Here is a 20,368-nt window from a genome sequence, read left to right on the forward strand (position 1 = left end):
GGTAAAGGGCCAGTGGATTAGGAAAAGTGACACCAGGTATTTCCATAGCGCTCTCATCCCATGTTGTCAAATACTTGTGCTTTATCATGCCCCTCGCGTGATGTTCCAACACCAGTGTTGCAACCTTCTGACTGTTCCGGTTTGGGTGGATGATAAATAATTTGGGCTTCAGTAAGTAGTTGCCCTCTTAAGCTCTGCGTCTTATTTGACAATAGGTGACTAACTGGCTCTGTAATACTGAAAATGTAATGCTGTCATAGCTGTGTGTTTATAGAAAAGTTTACAATAGTTTCAGAAGAGGTTCAGGTAATCATAATAAAGGACCTTTTTAAAAGCAAATAGATACAACGGTGAAGTCTGGAAAGGCGTTTGACTTTGAAGTTCTTTATTTTTTGTAAATTATAACATGTTAGTTAATTGTAGTAGCAGACACTCTAATTTCTTCAGTTAAAATATATTTTTAAATGTGTCCTTTTCTTTTGACTAGTGACTATAAACTTCAATATGATATTTTAGAACCAATATTCTATTGGTTATTCTTCTCTTGGTGTTTGCAGTATTTTAGTTTAGGAGTTTTATAACAAATAATCTATGATCACAGAACTGTTTTTGGAGGTGTGCTTATTCTTTTAAGGGGCATCTGTTGTATATAAGAGTGCAAACACCTCTACATCCTGCCGAAACCACAAAGCCTGCTGCACTGTAATAGATGCAAAGCAAAGAAGTATGGGGGTGGAGGTCAACAGGTCCCAGAGTAATGACTATAAGGTAGATAGGCCTAATCGTAAACCCAACACTAACTACTTGAGCCTTAAGTGTTGTGAAAGGACGCAGACTGTTGTGACAGTTTGGCATTTCAGCATAGAGATAGACGGAGTAAAGATATGGGGATGAGAGGATGAAGAAGACAGAAAGGCAATGACCAAAGAAGATGTGTGTATGTGTGTGTGTGTGTGTGTGTGTGTGTGTGGGAGGTGAGGTGTAAATTTTTGCCTTGTGGGCTGAACTTTCTTTTGACTCGTTATATTCGCTACAAGCAAGGAAGATACATGTCCCTTTTAGTTCTTACGTTTTTTTTGACAAGTTTTAGCTGTCACAACTAAAATGACCATTTTTCCTATTTGTCAAGGTGTTTGCCTTTTTGATCATTGCTTGGGAACAACCCTTTTCTACGGTCTTAATAGGGCTTCTGTACATGAGCAACAGGAAACACTATCTAAACCAGTGCACTTTGGCTCTCCTCATATCTACACCAAATGTGTGATGAAAAAGCAGGTGAAAGCTCATGAATTATTTTTTATTTCCACTATGAGACAGGGATGAATGAGAGCAGTCAATTCATGCTGTCTCCAGTACACTTAGTGCATACTGATGAAGCAAGATGTGTCACTACCAGAGATACATTCATTCATCTTCTAACCGCTTCATCTTCTTGAGGGTCGCGGGGGGGCTGGAGCCTATCCCAGCTGACATCGGGCAAGAGGCAGGGTACACCCTGGACTCTCGCCCGGGCTCACACATAGAGACAAACAACCATTCACACTCACACCTACGGACAATTTAGAGTTATCAATTAACCTAGTCCCTAATCTGCATGTCTTTGGACTGTGGGAGGAAGCCGGAGTGACACGCGGACACGGGAAGAACATGCAAACTCCGCACAGAAGGGCTCCCACACCCGGGATCGAACCGGCAACCCTCTTGCTGTGAGGCGACAGTGCTAATCACCACACCACCGTGCCGCCCTACTACCAGAGATTGATTCCACTTTTTTATTACCAACTCATCAATTACCGATGCTTGGACAGTGGCCCTACATGTCACACTATGATGCTCAACGTCTTTAGTGTCAGTTTGTGGACACTCCGGCTGGCATTTCAAGTTACACTTGTTACATGCAGTGTCTTCAATAAACTTTGCAGGAAATGTACAGTTCCTGCTTGTTAAATTAAAAAACACTCTTCTAAAAATAAACTTCCAATATAAGTTTACTCTGTCTTTAGGTTTACTTCCTTAGGTTCCAGCAACAAAGGTATGTGGTTGGATTTACAAAAAATATGCAGGTACGGCTTAAAATGAGTAACTAACGTCTATGGATGCACAATATTGGATTTTTGTGCCAATATCCGATATGCTGATATTCAACAACTCATTTGTCGCATAACCAACTTCGGTATTCAGTGTTTGGTTTTTCTGTTCTGGTCTACAGTAGAACAACATGGCTGGCTTCATGATAGAGGACCTGCTCTATATGTTGATATAAACGATTCATTCTAGAGTAATAAAAACACAAAGATTCTTAGTTTCAGGTCAGTATAAACTAATGGCGACATAGTTATTATTATTATATTCAATTTCTGCCAGTAAATTCCTCTAAATTCTGCACACTGGATCTTAAAAGTAACTTGACTGACTTTTAGTTTGACATGAGACACAAACAGCGATCTCCGTGGTGAAAGACTGAAGTTGATTTGACCCATCCACATCTACTTCAGCTCATCCAACCCGGACTTTTACACTCTGTATACTACAGCAGTTGCTCGAAACATCAAGATGCTGCCCAGTGTGTCTCACACTAACGCTCACGTTGTACATTGGTATCTGACGCCGAGGGCCACTGCCCAAGCATCAGTGTTTGATGAGTTGGGAGTGAGACAGGGTTGGAATTGAACATGTCCAAAGTTAAAGTTTCCAGTGATAGATTATATTTATTTGATCCTTAATAGCACAACAAGTACACAGAAATGCACGATACACATAAAGAAACTTTAAGAATTAAGACAAATAATACTACCTATTTGCATGGAGGTCCTCAAAACCCAACAGAAGCTTGTCATAGAGTGGAAAAATTAACATGTCACTAAATGTATTGCTACAAGTACTAACATAATATGACGTTAGGATTTTAGATACAGAAAACAATAAAACCTGTGGAAAACACCAAGATAAAAACAACAGTACACAATAAACCTTGTTTATCTCAGTATCTACACCTAAATCAACATTCCTCCTCACATGATTCTACGATACTGCCATCTTGCTCAAATGCAAAGTAAACAGTTCTTAGTGTTTTACACTGGAGTACACACATTCATTATCAGTGTTGGTCCTTTGTCTTCTTGACCTGTTGGGCACGTTAACACCCAAAGCAGCATAATGGAGGCTGCCTGCGTCTTGGAAACACTGGTAACAAAATATAAGAAGTAGATCATAACATAGTCTCTGACAGTAATTAAAAACGTCAAATAGTCTGAACACATTAAATTTACCTGTGCATCTGCTGTGGACGGAGCTGGAAATCTTGCTTCAGACTCTGGTTGTATAACACAGAAAATTATTATCATTAATCATATTATTATTCACAAGCCAAATTCAATAAATACAAACTGTCCGATATACACCCTTACAACTGCCTCCACCTAAGGAACTGTTCCTCTTCTTCATCTTGTACACTGAGAGAGCCAGTAAAACAACCAGGATGATGGTGAATGCCAGAGATCCACTCAAGAAATACACCACAACGAGCAAGTCCAACTGATCTGCAGACAGAAACAGAGCTTTCAGTGCGTTCAGGATCTTTTCAATTTATGTTTGATGAGGTAGTAGGAAGGACAATTTATCAAATAAGACAACCCTTTTTAGAAAGTTACTTACGTTCAAAGTCCAGCTTGGTCCTGTCTCCAAACAGTATGTGTCCACATGAGGCAACAGCACAGTAGTAGGTCCCAGCATGAGAAAGATTCAGGCTCTTCATCGGCAGGTTGTAGACACAGGTGTGTGTTTGTGTGTCAGGTTTCCTCTCACACTGATCATTCCTGCCTCCATGGCTGTAAATGAGTCCTGGATGAGACTCTTCAGAGTATTTGAACCAGTAAACACTGTGTTCTCCATCATCACAGCTCCCAGTGTGTACTGTACAGTTCAGAGTCACAGAGCCTCCTAGCTGGATGGTCTGAGATGCTGACTGATGGACCAAAGCTGGGACGCTCAAACCTGAACCCTTAACATCAACAGTAATGCTCTCTGAAAATTCTATTGTGTATAAATAATTAATGCAGTAATAAGTAGCTGAGTCCGAAATGCGTAAATCTGTGATCGTCAAGTGATTTTTACCATTTTCTGTATCCAGTGTGAAGCGTGGATTGTTCTTGAATTCAGGTTGGAAAGTCTTGTTCAGGTCATATTTAAAGAAGGTAGAGATGAGCCTTGGTTTCTGTCCCAGAGAATGCCTAAACCAGAAAAGCCTTCTTGCAACTTCACTCTTATAGAAACATTGCAGAGTCAACTTGTCCCCAGTTTTAACTGACGCAAAACGACTCTCTTGACGAACAGAGGATTTCAGTTCAGTCATCTGAGCTGAAATGATAGAAGAGAAACAGCAAATGTAAACTTAGTGTAATGACACAGATTCAATGTAATCTGTATTTTGAAAAATATTTGAAACATCATACTGTCTAACAGATAACAGATAGATTACAAAAATGTAACTTACTCATGTTCCCCAAGAGCAAACAGGTGAGATAGAGAGTGAACACTGGAGATGTCATCATGTTCAAACTGCTGTGTTGAATGAAAAGAAAATCAATGGTTTCTCCACTCTTCAGAGACAAGAAAGCATGTGATTGGCCAACCTGAAATGACACCATATGCCCTGTGTAGGAAACATGGTCACATGCTCACTACCATCTATAGTGTCAAGTTTGGTTTTAGACATAATATGCAAATTCTGACAGGTATATGGAGAACGACTCGTAACACAGACCAGTAACAAGACACAATGCAGTGTATTTATTCAATATTTGGTAATGGACTGGTTGTCAGTGTGTTTAAACAGGAAACAAAGAAATGATTTTGAGCAGTTCCATCAAACTATCGGTACGTAAAGGTGAGAAGCGTTGATTGTTATTATCAGAATTATTTTCATTGTGTGTTACTCCATGTGGCAAACTGCACAGAAAGAGGGGGTTAGGACATGGACGTCAAGAAGTCACAGCAAAGTAAAAGGCAGTGAAAGAAAAAGCCGCGTAGGAACATCAAAAATGTGTTGCAGGAAGCCCAGAGAAGGTGAGAATGAACAAAGAGATGTATCCACCTCCAGTTCTGACAAAAACACTGTGCAGTCTGCTCACTGGAATCACATTCAAAGACGCAGATGACTGTCAAAAGCACACACATTATTAACATGGCACAAGTAAAACTAGAGAAAATAACAAAAATTATCTGTATTTTTGTGGACAATATGATATAACAAAAAATAAAAATCAAAGGGTCTGTATGCGACATTCACAGCACCCTCCGGTTACCCCCTGATTAACACTGTTAGCTCTGTCAGCACTGTTGGAATTGTTTGGCACTGTTTATGGAGTTAGCATCATTAGCTGCTAGCTGCCGGCTCAGCTACTTTCATGTTGAGAACTGTGTCCAGACAATTCATACACTCTGAATTCCGCATAGAGACTCTTTAAGCTTACAAATGAAAAAAAAAAAAAAAAAAAACATGGTGAAGGAGAATGCGGGGCCATACACATGCTACGATTTTTGTGCCCTCTAATTCATTGTATTAAACATAGACATGCTCAAACGCCAGAGCAATGCCGTTATGGCACGCACGTGTTCTCCAACTCCTATTTTTCAGTGCACAATGGCTGTGCCCTGAGATAAACAACTTTTGGAATGCAGCAGCGCAAACTGCATGTCATGTGATGAGGACCAACCAATCATCTTCCATAAATATCAGTCTGTGATAAATATAGAAAAGACTGTGATTATTGTAGTGCAGAGCTACCAGAGCTTTTCATCTGTTCTTTTAAACAGTGCCTGGAAGAAGATAAGCTCTACACTCAGGATTTCAGGTAAACAGCCTATGATACGGTGCCTGTTAAGGTTGCTTAGCAATCTCAGATGCAACCTGCTGCTGCGCTCTTATAAAGCTGGAACAAAAAAGGCACAAGAATAGCACGCAGTGCCTGACCTTGCGTTTTCAGGGGCAGTTAAAGACTTAGCATGTGTACAGCCCTTAAATATGTTGGAATGACTTTACATACTGTTGGACTGATTAATGGTTACCTGACGCTCTTTCTTCACTGTTTAGAGAAGCAGCAGGTTATTTAGAGTAAACGTCCTTTATTCATTAATGTATGTAATTATTGGAATTCACAATAATAATAATTAAACTGTCTTACTTATCAGTTAAATATTGGCTGGTGTATTCTGCATTGCGAAGTACAACCACTTGAAACATTGAGAGAAAGCCAGGAAAACCAGCGTAAAGTGCCAGTCGCTTAACCACTCAAACATCAAAGCTGGAGCCTCAAAAAGAAGTCAGGACTTATTTTCTGATGCAGTGGTTCCCAACTGGTGGGTCGTGGTCCAAAAGTAGGTCACGGGTCCATTCTGAATGGACAGCAAGAGACTCACAAACGTAAGAACAATACATTTCTGGCAAAGAGCTTTTATTTTGAAGTGTGGTTTCCTGCAGTAGAGTGAGGGATTAACAGCTACTTGACAGAGACAGCAAACTAGCTCGATGACATGGCCAAATGCAAGTGTGACGCTGAATGAATTACACTGTGTGGACCTTAAACTTTTGACTAATGACAAATCTGGACCTGTGGCTGGGAACCACTGCTCTGATGCGAGCCAAAGATGTGACCCTTGCATAACATTTAAATGCTTTGCTAGACAAACACTACTCACTGCCTTCCTGCATGTTGTGCTACCTTATGTAATGTTATGCACTAATATTGAGTGTTGTAACGGCGGAAATGCGAAAACTGCATACCAATCACTTGTCTATTGTTGTCAGTTGTACGCCAACTAAAAGTATTCTGGCGAACATACTTAGTAATATCAGTAGGGGCTGTACTGATGAATATGACCTGATGAATACTTTACTGTTCCGGATGTTTACTGCAAGTGGTCTTTGGATTAAGAGGTGAGTGCATGTGAGAGCTCAAATGCCCTGACATCCTGCTGAAACCACAAAGGCTGCAGCTGTGACAAAGATACAACCCAAAATGTACGAGGTGAAATGCGTCAGGTCTGAGAGTACTTACTGTTTGACCCAGTAAATATGCATTTCACTACACATGGCCAAAAATGATTTGTTAGACCAAGATAGATTAATCTGTGCTGCCTTGATATTTAAAAGGTTAGAAAGTGGATTGTGTCTTACAGTTGTTCTAAGCAGTAGCCTAATGTCGGTCAGTCAATGTGATACTTCCTTTTCTGTGTGTTTACCAAAAGTTAACACTGGCAATAGCAGTAATCACAAACGTTAGTTATACTTTTACACTGTTAATTACTTTAATCAAGAGATTTGAACACAGGGTTTGAAACAAGGGGGTGAACTTTCATTGGGGCTATATCACTTTATTTTTCGTCTGTATGATCCTAAAATTCCCTGCGTACAGTTACTCATACTGTTTTGTAGTGTTGGACACGTGGCCAGTTTTCACATTGCTGTTGATTTCCCAGACAAGGTGTTAGAGCAAGAGCTTTAGTGGGTGGGAATTCTTTCATCCCATGGTCCAGACTGGGGTGCTTCACAAAACGTCAAGGCCACGCCCCTTTTGAGGGGATAGAAACCTGAAGATTCAATGCAGCACAGTGGTTTGGATAATAATTTTAACTCTTCTCTATGTATTTATTTCATATTTTAAAAAATTCATTTACAGATAAGTCTAATAATTATTTTGCTACCTTGCCTGAACCTGAGCTTTTGCAATACTCAAATAGATTAAGGTTGATTGTCGTCATTTCCCTTCAGTCAGCCAATGTTTTGATCTCCAGGCTGAGATGCAGTTGGAGAACAATCTTGATTGCTCCTAATCTGTCTTGACAGTACTGAAGCAGCCTCCCACTCAAGCTTACATTAGCTAGCCAACAGTAGTAACTGTCGCCAGCATCATTTAGCCATTAACCACACTGACGATGAATATTCACAAATCTTATGTGTCTCAAATCTGGATGGGAAACTGAAGATCTGAATTCTTGTGTTTATTTGTGTCACAACCAGCTACACAACAGTTTTCCGCATTTTCTTGTTTCTCTCCTCACTTGACAGCGCAACTCCCCCCAAAAGGGGGCGTGGCCTTGACCATTGATGCTTGATGACATGATGCCAGTCTGGCTTTTAGTCCATCGCACTTGATAACATACCTCCATGAGTTGCAGCACTGGGTGGCAGGTGCTCACACACATTAGTGTTGCACATTGAACTTAGTATGTATACTTTGTGGTGCTACAGCTCAGAGTCCTGCGTGAGTCCATTTTTGAAAACCCACACCCGCCCATACCCGTAAAGCTCAGTACCAGAACACACTTGTTACCCGTTATTATGTCTAAATCAAAGCCACACCCGCCTGCACCCATTAATAAAAGTCCTGCGACCCGACCTGCACTAGTGATAAAACATATACAGGCTACGGTCACCTACATTAAGCTTGGTTCTCTGTTCTTGGATTACAAATCCATCTGAGGAAAAGTCTTTAAGTGGCTACGCTCGAGACCGGGATGGCGAAAACATTTCACACAATCACCGTCAGGTTAGGAAACATTTTAGCATGCTCCTTCCACCACCATAAAACCTCAAAAGCATCCTCCTTGGGTGTCTTGAACTGGATGTAGGCTGCCACCTCATCCTAGGGCTGCAGAGTTCTATGGCTGGAGTCCTCCACGCTCGGGACTAATGTGATGATGATGGGGTCAATGGTTCAACTTCTGCCATGGACTTTCAAAATAAAAGGAATTGCAGCTTGATATTACACACATATTGCCCATTTTTTCATTTGTTTTATTCTGAAAAATAAAATATAAAATCTCACCCGCTGCCTGCCTGCGTATAGTTAATTTTTAGCTATGCCCGTTACACAGCTTTTTGCGGCTTACCTGTACCCACAGGTACCAGACCCAGAGCAGGACTGTACTACAGCTAATGCTGTATAATAGTGAATACTATATATTCTCTGCTGTGTTGTGTTTCTTCACCAATGCTAACACCAGCTACAATGTCAAATCCTTGCACTTGTATAAGCATGGCAGGTTGGTGTGTGTAGTTGTTACCCTTTAATTGCTTTCCTTCTGTCAGTGTGCCATGACTCCATGTATGAATGACTGTTATAGTATGTGTCTGCCATGTGTGAATTGTGACCATTGTGAGATTAACCACATTCTCTGATAAACATGGTGCCACCAGCAACTCATGTATGAAGCGCATGTACACATTGCTTCAAGCTGAAAGTGATCCAAAATTTGATTCTGTTTATTTGATTATTAACAACATACATTTTACATACAAAACCATACATAAGATTTGGTGATTAAAAAAAAATGAGGCTAAACACAAAAGTATAAGTCTTGACCTGAGTGACTTTTACAGCATCAATGGATCTGAGCTTCTACATTTACAGGTCCTGAAAAACATTTATTCATATGTGCTCAAAATAATCTTGTAATTTCAAGAACATTGTGGAGATGCTTCTGACCACACAGGCAATGAAGAGTACTGTATTCTAATTTATGTACAAAAAAACCCCAATAAAAGCATATTTGTTTCAAAGGTAGATATAAATGTACATTACATGTCAAAAGAGGCACTAAGAACATCCTGTCTTACTCAACGTACGGATGTTACATGTCCAGTTCTACTGCTTTACACTGTAGTACACACATTCACTCCAGGTCTGATCCCTCTGTCTTCTTGATCTGTTGGACAGGTTGACACTTAGAGCAGCATAATAGAGTTTTTCTGCATGTTGGTAACCCTGGTGAGAAAATATTTATCAGTTGATTATTACTATGTTCTTGACAAAAATTAAAACAAACAAAATGTATTGTGCAATGAAAATGGTTACTTGGCTGGTAACAGTTTGTACTCACCTGTGCATCAGCTGTGGAGGGAGCTTGGAACGTTGCTTCAGACTCTGGTTGTGAAACAGAAAAAGCTTTTATTTAAAAGCCAGATTCTGTGAATACAAGCTATCAGATATTAACAGTACCAGTTACCTGAAGATATGCAGCTGTTTCTCTTGTTCATCATGCACACTGAGAAAGCCAGCAACACAACCAGGATGGTGGTGAATGTCGAAGTTCCACTCAAGAAATACACCAAGACATGAGAGTCTTCCTCACCTGCAGATAATCAGACATCAGAAACAGAGCTTTCAGGAGGTTTTTCTGTCTCTGCACCAGGGATAGCTGTGGCCAGGGGCATTTCATTTTCAGGTTGTCCGTCCATCCCTTCCTTGTGAACACGATATCTCTAGAATGCCTCAAGGGGAATTTCATCACTTTGAACTCAGTGATGAAGAGATTCATTTTTGGAGGTCATACGTCAGAGGTCAAGGTCATTGTGACCTTGTCTGTCTCAATCAATCAATCAATTTTATTTATAAAGCCCAATATCACAAATCACAATTTGCCTCACAGGGCTTTACAGCATACGACATCCCTCTGTCCTTAGGACCCTCGCAGCGGATAAGGAAAAACTCCTGTCTCATTCTTGTGAATGTGATATCTCAACAACGTCCTTGAGGGAATTTCTTCAAATTGATTCAAAGGTTGACTTGGACTCGAGAATGAATTGATTAAATTTCCGTGGTGAGGGGTCAAAGTCAAGGTCACAGTGACCTTGCATTCATCTCATTCTCATGAATGCGTTATCTCAAGAACAGCTCTAGGGAATTTCTTTAAACTTGGCACAGAGGTCTAATTGGGCTTAATGATGAACTGATTAGCTTTTGGTGGTCAAAGGTCAAAGTCAGTGTGACCTTGCATGTATCTCGTTCTCGTGAATGTGATATCTCAAGAACGCCTCAAGGGAATTTCTTTAATTAAATGTCTTTTTTTCTTCTTTTAGACTTCCACTTGGACTGATGGATAAACTGCTTTGAATTTTGGGGTCAGAAGTCAAAGGCTAAGAATTCATATGCTAATAATGACAAAACTTCACACAAATGTCTGATAGAATATAATGATGAGGTGACGACATTTTTTTCTATCCAAAAGGTGAAATGTCAGCTTCACTGTGACATCATAATGTTCTGCATAAAACACCTTTCTTGCCATTATCCAGTGTCATATCTCAGGAACCAAAGGGAGACATTTGGTGAGATACTGAATTGGTGACACTCATCTATGGTGCCCACCTTGAAACTATGCTGAATGTATGGATCTTCTGTGCTGCTGGGGGTACACTGGGTCTCATTCATGAAACGTGAGCAGAAGGAATTTGTGTGTAAACTGTTCGCAGACGGAAATCTAGGTGCATGTCCGCATTCATCAATATTTTAGTAGCTCCGATCTTTTTGTAGCTACTACCAAAATCTACTCCTGCTCCTGACCACTCGTAGTGCTTGTGTAAATTTAGTAAGGCACATAAATATTGCTTGTCACTATTGGAAATCAAAATTTTAATTCGTATTGCGCTCTGTTATGTACACAATACACAGATGCCTTTGAAACACATAATCTAAACATGACAAAAATATTAAAAATATAACACATTTAGTTAAATTAGTTGACAATTAGCAGGTTTAAGATCCAGATTAGGTTCATGATTGTGAATTATCTAAGTAAATCGACTCAATAGATTACACGTTCTTTCTACATGATGAATGATGATAATAAAAAATATCTGTATCACAGCCTCTTCGGCCTCGGTGCCTGGGTTCAGCAGGAGCAGCAGGTGGTGGAGCCACGAAGGAGCACGCGCCAGCTGAAAGAATTATTTGAGACAACACGTTTTTGGTTTTTTTTGTTTTTTGTGGCTCTTTGATCATTTGAATGAATAAATCTGATTTGAAAAATGTTTCATTTACGGTGTATAAAACAGAGCTTTAGGCTATTAAGATTCAAATAATCTGAAGACGATCATTTGTTAAAATAAATGTTAAATGGCTCTACATTCCGACAGACACCACTGATTTAGAGTTTATCCATTACGCACAAAACATCTCTGGTTTCCCGTTCCCACTTCATTCAAAACCCCACAAATGAATCTTCTGTTTGTTTGGTGACCGCTGTATTTTTTTTGTGTGTGCTTATGCGTTTCTTTGCCTCCAGTTTCATATCAAACCATTTACGCTTCACCTCTGACATGGTTCTTTGTACTTCCAGGCCTTCGCTTTGCCTGTCCCTGTCACACCACTACTAACTGAAGAAAATAAAATGTTTTTTCTTAAGTCCACTTCACCCAAAATTATTTCGATCTCCGCTTCGGAAAAATTATTTTTCTTTCTCTCTCTTTCTTTGTTTGCGCCATGACTGACAGGTCGACTGGATGCACCTACACCTCCTTATATGGTGGTCATTGGCTATTCATCGGCGGGATTTATGCTAATTGCTGATTACCGGGAGCGCGCTGTCACTTTACGATGGATTGGCATTCATGATCATACACACGTGTTTACGATCAAATCTGAGTTTCCCGCGGCGTTCCTGAATCTGGAGTAGGTTTTTAGTAGCGTAGGCTTTTATGTGCAAATCTACACACAGATTTACTACCTTTTCATGAATGAGACCCATTGTGTGTAAAGCATTCATGTTTTCACAGACAAGGATGTAAACTGTGAGAGATACTAGACTAGTGCGTGCAGGCATACCACTGTGAGGCAGTAATTCTAGTTTCTATTTAAGTTTGTTTAGATAGTACCAATGAGTACTTGTCACAACTTTTCCTTAAAAGTTTCTTACGCTCAAAGTCCAGCTTGGTCCCGTCTCCAAACAGTATGTGTCCACATGAGGCAACAGCACAGTAGTAGGTCCCAGCATGAGAAAGATTCAGGCTCTTCATCGGCAGGTTGTAGACACAGGTGTGTGTTTGTGTGTCAGGTTTCCTCTCACACTGATCATTCCTGCCTCCATGGCTGTAAATGAGTCTTGGATGAGACTCTTCAGAGTATTTGAACCAGTAAACACTGTGTTCTCCATCATCACAGCTCCCAGTGTGTACTGTACAGTTCAGAGTCACAGAGCCTCCTGGCTGGATGGTCTGAGATGCTGACTGATGGACCAAAGCTGGGACGTTCAAACTTGAATCCATTACAGTGATTAAAGTGCTCTGCAGCATGTCAAATGAGTATAGATAGCAACTTATGCAGTAATAAGTAGCAGAGTCTGAAATATGCAAGTCTCTGATTGTCAAGTGATATTTGCCATTTTCAGTATCCAGTGAGAAGTGTGAACTATTCTTGAACTCTTCATCAAAATAAACTTTTTTATCATATAAATAGAAAGTAGAGATGAGTGTTGGTTTCTGTCCCAGAGTTTGCTTGTACCAGTAAAGCCTTGCAGCAGCAGCACCGCCATAGAAACATTTCAAAGTCAAGTCTTCCCCAGTGTTAACTGATAGAAAACCACTGTGAGGATGAACAGATGAGGATTCCAGATCAGTCATCTGAGCTGAAGTGAAATAAGATACAAAGAAATCGTGGATTTAATTTAATTTGACAGACTTCAGAATAATAAGTACATTAAAAGTGTTTGCATAAGCAGTGATCTTACACCAAACGATAGAAGTTTGAGTGACAAAAACACAACTCACCTGTTATCCGCAAGAACAGACATGTGAGGTAGAGAGCAAACATTGCAGATGCCATCGTGCACAATTTCTGTGTGAAAAGAAAAGACGAATCCTTCCTCCACTCTGAAGAGACGAGACTCTGTTTGATTGGCCAACCTGAGGTGCACTGTGTGTGTGTCCTAATCAGGAAACTTTACGTGGTTACTGCCACCAGTAGGGTCAAGTTTTTTGTTTTTTTTCTAGCAGAGGTGTGTGCCTTTGTGACAGAGACATAATGTACATAAAAGCTCCCGATCTGGCAACAGATCTAAAATCAGTGAAAAATGATCTTCATTTCCAATACAAACAGGGAACATGACACATTGGGCTTTTTATATATAATGTGTTTGACACTGTGAGTGCATAAGCAGTCATATATTTCCGTTAAAATCCACTGTATTGGACTGGCAGCATATATCAAATAAAATCAGTTGTGTGTGTTATTTAAATAGCCCAATATCACACATTACATATTTCTCTTCAGGGGTCCCTGGCTTAAGAGATGTCCTTTTCAGAGTGACAACACCCTTACATCCTGCCGAAAACCACAGACGTATTGAGTGCACTACAATACACGCAATAAGCATGTTGGGGTAAGAATGTCAGAGAGTAATGATTGTTTCAGTTCTTTTCCACATATGTTCATACTGTAGTAGTTTATGGTGATAAAACATTTAAGCATCACATGAAGGGGCACATATGAAATATGAAAGTGGTTGGGGGAGAGTTGTAGACCCCCTTTCAGGAAGTTTTAGGCACCAAACACTTAACTGCATTTTGGTGATTTTTTATGCATCAATTTGTATCTTTACTTCCTACAAAATAAAAGTCCTTTGCTACATCATTTAAAATATTTTTTTATACACCTATGAAGTGAATGGCACTGTTGTCAATGGCGTCCATTGGTTTCTGGTTAATGGCAGTTCTGTGAGCTTGTAGCATGTATCCATAATTCAGTGTAGGTTGTTTATATACGCATTAGATTTGCATTAAGAGTATGGATCAGAGGAGGAACTCTAAAGCTCAGCACTCTTGTGAAATGCATTCACTTTTATCATTCTGGAGTTTAGCAAGCTTTACATGGCAAAGGATCAGGAGGTCTTCAAAGGCAAACTTTTAATAAGGTAAAGGCCTGGTTTGTGGTAAAGACGATGGCATACAAGATGTAAATTTTCATTTGGACATAAGCACCAGAGGCCTTATATTGATTTCTTTATCAGCTATGTGGGAACTTGATTTAAAACCACTGGTAAAAATAATCTGAATTTTAGCAGAAATATATGATTTGAACCAGGCGTAAGCAGAATCATCAAGACCAATTGAAGGCAGTGTATTTAATAAAATGAGCAATGGCACCAAAAAGTCAGAGAGAGTTTACTATTTTGGTTAACGTCAAGCTGGAACCATCGTTGTTAAACAGAGGGGGTGGCTTACGACACTATTTATCCCCCACCTACAATGCAGTCTTGGGATCCCTCCCCAGACGACTTCTCACCCCTGGTCCCACCTGACCCTAATGACTCACATGGTGGCCAGGTGGGTCAACAACTCACATTGTGACCTTAACGACTCTGAAACTAAGAGCTCACATGACCCCTACGACTCTGCAAGGGTTCCCACCCACACAGGGTTTATAGCCTGCAACTTTGTACCAGTCATTTAGAACTGAAGAAGCTTCTTGGATGAGAGGCAAAACGTATTCAAGAAACACAAGCAAGTCCAGTTGCCTGCGCTATAGCACTTACGTTTACTATTTTGGTTTAAGATAAAGTACACTCTTATAATGCTGAGTCAGCAAAGCCTGATCCTTGCTTTTCTGCAACATGATTAATCCAACATGACAATTAATTATGCAGATGTGATCACTTGTGACTGCGTATACAAAGAAGCAAGCAGTTGAAAGAGAATCTGATTTAAGCATGCAGACCTCAAGTGTAATAATGAGTGTAATAATAGTATTCACAGCTACATAATCATAGACTACAAACACTTCAGACAGCTTCGAAATGTTAGAGGCATCCTTTATTTCTATAAAAGACTAAGTCATCAGCGTAGACTTAAGGGTACTTGATGCATAACCATCCAAAGGGTAGACATGAAGCCATTGTAGCCGAAACAATAGCACAGTGAACTTTCAGGGCCTCATTTTTTGTGAAGGTCACTCCTTATGCCTAAACCTAACCGATAAACCAACCAACAAAGGCAACAAGTACTAGCCAATAAAAGGCAGAAACAGCCCTTGGGAGCAATGCTCATTTGTCTTCAAGATACTGGACTGTCAGACAAATGGACTTTCAGTCCAATGGCGCATTTCTCAGACTATTGAGGCCGAATATGAGGATGTCGGAACTAGGCATGTGGCGGTTACCGGCGTCACGGTTTACCACGGTAAAAGAATGTCACGGTGTCACTAACCGCCCATTTTCCGTTCCGACGGTACAGGCCGATGGTGTAACCTACGCTACGTTTCATAAATGGGAACTTCAGGAACTCAAAACTCAGAAATAACTCTGTTAAATGGGAACTTCAGGAACTCAAAACTCAGAAATAACTCTGTGCCAGTCTACATTTTAACTGGCACACACTCTGAAATCATGCATGTGCAGCCGCTGCAGTCAGCACAATTACTGGGAGGGCAGCCTCAGTCAGTCAGTCAGTCAGTCAGTCAGTCAGTCAGTACGTCAGTAATCAGTGTAAATCCACTCACGTGCAAACAGCAAACATGGCTGGAGGAGGCGAAGCTGAACTTTTCCCACCGGCGAAAAGGACGAAGTCGGTGGTGTGGGACCATTTAGGCTATCAGAAGAACCCCCAGAGCCAAGGCAAAGACTAGGGATGGGTACCGAACTCCGGTATTGAATGAGCCCTGGGGCTACATTCTTCAAGACCGCAGTATTGATAAGCTCTGACCTTAACGGTTCTGCTATCGATACTGGAGCAGTTGCATTTTTTTTAATTTTTTTTTTTTTTACAGGATAAACATTATCTTGCACATTTATCTCACCAACTCCGTCAATTATGCGTCATTGTATCATAATTTTCGCTATTCTCCCTGAAGACGAGAGATCTGTCTCGCTCACCCTGGCTGCCTGCTGTGTGTGAGTGGAGAGCAGGGGGGTGGGGCTGTTGTTCCAGTGACACACACACACACACACACACACACACAAGACAGCGCATACACCAACTCAAGCTCGTAGCCTACCTTTAGATAGATAACGATGGCGGAGAGAGCCAAACGGTCATAAGTGTGGCTTCACATATTATAATTTTGGTACCGTGACAACACTATTATTTTATATATTTTACATTTCAAGTTGTATAAAGTAAAATGTTTTGTTAAAAAAATATTTTGTTGCATAATGAGAATTGAGAAAATAAAGCAATTTATGTTCTTAATTTGTTTTTTTCTTCCTCAAAAAGTATCAATAAGAGTATCGTTAAAATACCGGATCGATAAGCAGTATCAATAAGAGTAGTAGTACCGTTAAAATCTTAACAATACCCATCCCTAGCAAAGACCCACTCCTCCCGTGCTGGGCTCCAGTTCCCAGTCGGCCGTGTTCACAGGCTGCTGTGCAAAGGAAACTATGCGGAGCGTGTCAGTGCCGGTGCCCCCGTCTACCTGGCGGCTGTGCTGGAGTATCTGACCGCTGAGATCCTGGAGTTGGCTGGAAACGCTGCCCGCGACAACAAGAAGACCCGTATCATCCCCCGTCACCGGCAGCTGGCTGTCCGCACCCACGAGGAGCTCAACAAGCTGCTGGCCGGAGTCACCATCGTGAAGTTAAGAAATGGCTCTATTACTTTTAATGGGTCTATATTACACATTTAAACAACTGGTGTGATGATGCATTGCACTGACAGGAGATGCCTGGTACATGCTGTCGCTTATGAACAGTCAAAGAATATTAGCCTACCGTTTTAAAGTGTACAGCATGAAAATAGGACAACGCCTGTTTTATTATTATTATTATTATTATTATTATTATTATTACCGTGGTAGTACCGATTACCGTGGTATTTTTGCCCACGGTTATCATACCGTCAAAATCTCATACCGGCACATGCCTAGTCGGAACAATGGGCAATCCCCGTCAAGTCATCAAATTGGGCATCACTAGTGTAGGAGTCAATTACTGAAGGTCAATTTAAAAACCCTCCTGTGCCATGTAACTGTAATACCAGATCAGCTGAGTTTCAACTCAACTGATCTTTCATTGGAGTGGATGAGGTCATTTGCATGCTTTTCTGATACAGTTTGCAAGATGCTACCAGCCAAGAATGATAGAGCCAGAGGGATTTCTACCACCGAGTAAACACACATGTATATATGTTGTCCCAAGATCGAGGGGGCCCATGAATATATTAGTTTTGTTTGATCAAAGAACATATGTGAAGCACATACAGTACATTGATCTGGTTAAATTGGACATACTTAATCCTCAAATTGAGTCCAGATAATATTATTACATCAAATGGCAGTCTATCTGTCTGTCTGTCCGTCTGTGAGATCAACCACACTCTTTGATAAACATGGTGCCACCACCCACTTATGTATGAAGTGCACGCACACATTGCTTCAAGCTGAAAGTGATCCAAATTCTGATTCTATTTATTTAATTATTAACAACATACATTTTACATACAAAACCACACATAAGATTTGGTTAAAAAAAACAATGAGGATAAACACAGTAGTATACAATAATCTTGACCTGAGTGATTCTTACAGCATCAGTGGATCTGAGCTTCTACATATACAGGTTAAGTCCTAAAAACATTTATTCATATGTACTCAAAATAATCTTGTAATTGCAAGAACATTGTGGAGACACTTCAGACCCCACAGATAATACAGAGTATCCTAATTTATGTACAAAAAAAACAATAAAAGCATATTTGTTTCAAAGGTAGATATAAATGTACATTACATGTCAAAAGAGGCACTAAGAACATCCTGTCTTACTCAACGTACAGATGTTACATGTCCAGTTCTACTGCTTTACACTGTAGTACACACATTCACTCCAGGTCTGATCCCTCTGTCTTCTTGATCTGTTGGACAGGTTGACACTTAAAGCAGCATAATAGAGTTTTTCTGCATGTTGGTAACCCTGGTGAGAAAATATTTATCAGTTGATTATTACTATGTTCTTGACAAAAATTAAAACAAACAAAATGTATTGTGCAATCAAAATGGTTACTTGGCTGGTAACAGTTTGTACTCACCTGTGCATCTGCTGTGAAGGGAGCTGGAACTCTTGCGTCAGACTCTGGTTGTGAAACAGAAAAAGCTTTTATTTAAAAGCCAAATTCAGTGAAAGCAAGCTGTCAGATAATAACAGTAGCAGTTACATGTACCTGTAGATTTGCAGCTGTTTCTCTTGTCCTTGTTCATCATGCACACTGAGAAAGCCAGTAACACACTCAGGGTAATGGCTCCACTCAAGAAATACACTAAGACATTAGTGTCCGCCTCATCTGCAGATAATAAGACATCAGAAACAGAGTTTTACTAAGTTTGTTTAGGTAGTATCAATGAGTTCTTATCAGACACAACAAGTTTTGCTCAAAGGTTACTTACGCTCAAAGTCCAGCTTGGTCCCGTCTCCAAACAGTATGTGTCCACATGATGCAACAGCACAGTAGTAGGTCCCAGCATGAAAAAGATTCAGGCTCTTCATTGGCAGGTTGTAGACACAGGTGTGTGTTTGTGTGTCAGGTTTCCTCTCACACTGATCATTCCTGCCTCCATGGCTGTAAATGAGTCCTGGGTGAGACTCTTCAGAGTATTTGAACCAGTAAACACTGTGTTCTCCATCATCACAGCTCCCAGTGTGTACTGTACAGTTCAGAGTCACAGAGCCTCCTGGCTGGATGGTCTGAGATGCTGACTGATGGACCAAAGCTGGGACGTTCAAACTTGAATCCATTACAGTGATTAAAGTGCTCTGCAGCATGTCAAATGAGTATAGATAGCAACTTATGCAGTAATAAGTAGCAGAGTCTGAAATATGCAAGTCTCTGATTGTCAAGTGATATTTGCCATTTTCAGTATCCAGTGAGAAGTGTGAACTATTCTTGAACTCTTCATCAAAATAAACTTTTTTATCATATGTATAGAAAGTAGAGATGAATGTTGGTTTCTGTCCCAGAGCTTGCTTGTACCAGTAAAGCCTTGCAGCCGTAGTACCGCCATAGAAACATTTCAAAGTCAAGTCTTCCCCAGTGTTAACTGATAGAAAACCACTGTGAGGATGAACAGATGAGGATTCCAGATCAGTCGTCTGAGCTGAAGTGAAATAAGATACAAAGAAATCGTAGATTTAATTTAATTTGACAGACTTCAGAATAATCGGTACATTAAAAGTGTTGGAAAACATTTGCATAAGCAGTGATCTTACACCAAATGATACAAGTTTGAGCAACAAAAACACAACTCACCTGTTATCCCCAAAAACAGACATGTGAGGTAGAGAGCAAACATTGCAGATGCCATCATGCACAATTTCTGTGTGAAAAGAAAAGACACGAATCCTTCCTCCACTCTGAAGAGACGAGACTCTGTTTGATTGGCCAACCTGAGGTGCACTGTGTGTGTCCTAATCAGGAAACCTCACTGCTCACATGGTTACTGCCACCAATAGGGTCAAGCCTTTTTTTTTAGCAAAGGTATTGCACCTTTTTGACACATACAGTACTTATTCATGTAGATAGAACTGATTTTATTTGTCTTCTGCTGCCAGCCCAGTCCAGTGGATTTTAATGGAAATGTATGACTGTTTATGATACTCAATGCATCAAACA

The 20,368-nt window shown here is 40.3% G+C and overlaps 3 protein-coding genes across 6 annotated transcripts in view; 1 reads left to right on the top strand and 2 right to left on the bottom strand.

Moving 5' to 3' along the window:
• LOC126404056 (prostaglandin D2 receptor 2-like) overlaps positions 1 to 20,368 on the top strand; it is a 116,112-nt gene that overhangs the window by 23,956 nt on the left and 71,788 nt on the right. The window lies entirely within an intron of this gene.
• LOC126404057 (uncharacterized) lies at positions 2,701 to 4,566 on the bottom strand. 2 transcript variants are annotated; one of them, XM_050067023.1, is made up of 5 exons: positions 4,493 to 4,566; positions 3,655 to 4,356; positions 3,420 to 3,539; positions 3,270 to 3,313; positions 2,701 to 3,183 (listed from the first exon to the last, which is right to left on the bottom strand). In XM_050067023.1, exons 1-5 carry the CDS (start codon positions 4,548 to 4,550, stop codon positions 3,064 to 3,066), a joined length of 1,044 nt encoding a protein of 347 aa, XP_049922980.1. In that variant the 5' UTR covers positions 4,551 to 4,566; the 3' UTR covers positions 2,701 to 3,063. The 2 variants fall into 2 exon arrangements, with proteins under 2 accessions (XP_049922980.1, XP_049922979.1); XM_050067022.1 differs by having other exon boundaries at positions 3,402 to 3,539.
• Positions 9,377 to 20,122, bottom strand: LOC126404061 (uncharacterized). Of its 3 annotated transcripts, none has more exons than XM_050067029.1 (5): positions 13,544 to 13,621; positions 12,694 to 13,401; positions 10,006 to 10,131; positions 9,880 to 9,923; positions 9,377 to 9,764 (listed from the first exon to the last, which is right to left on the bottom strand). In XM_050067029.1, the coding sequence occupies exons 1-5, from the start codon at positions 13,596 to 13,598 to the stop codon at positions 9,645 to 9,647; spliced, it is 1,053 nt and encodes a 350-aa protein (XP_049922986.1). In that variant the 5' UTR covers positions 13,599 to 13,621; the 3' UTR covers positions 9,377 to 9,644. The 3 variants fall into 3 exon arrangements, with proteins under 3 accessions (XP_049922986.1, XP_049922988.1, XP_049922987.1); XM_050067031.1 differs by lacking the exons at positions 9,880 to 9,923; positions 10,006 to 10,131; positions 12,694 to 13,401; positions 13,544 to 13,621 and adding exons at positions 18,791 to 18,834; positions 18,923 to 19,042; positions 19,146 to 19,853; positions 20,006 to 20,122 and having other exon boundaries at positions 9,386 to 9,764; XM_050067030.1 differs by lacking the exons at positions 9,377 to 9,764; positions 9,880 to 9,923; positions 10,006 to 10,131; positions 12,694 to 13,401; positions 13,544 to 13,621 and adding exons at positions 18,152 to 18,675; positions 18,791 to 18,834; positions 18,923 to 19,042; positions 19,146 to 19,853; positions 20,006 to 20,122.

Source organism: Epinephelus moara, chromosome 17 (assembly GCF_006386435.1).
Source record: "Epinephelus moara isolate mb chromosome 17, YSFRI_EMoa_1.0, whole genome shotgun sequence".
NCBI lineage: Eukaryota > Metazoa > Chordata > Actinopteri > Perciformes > Serranidae > Epinephelus > Epinephelus moara.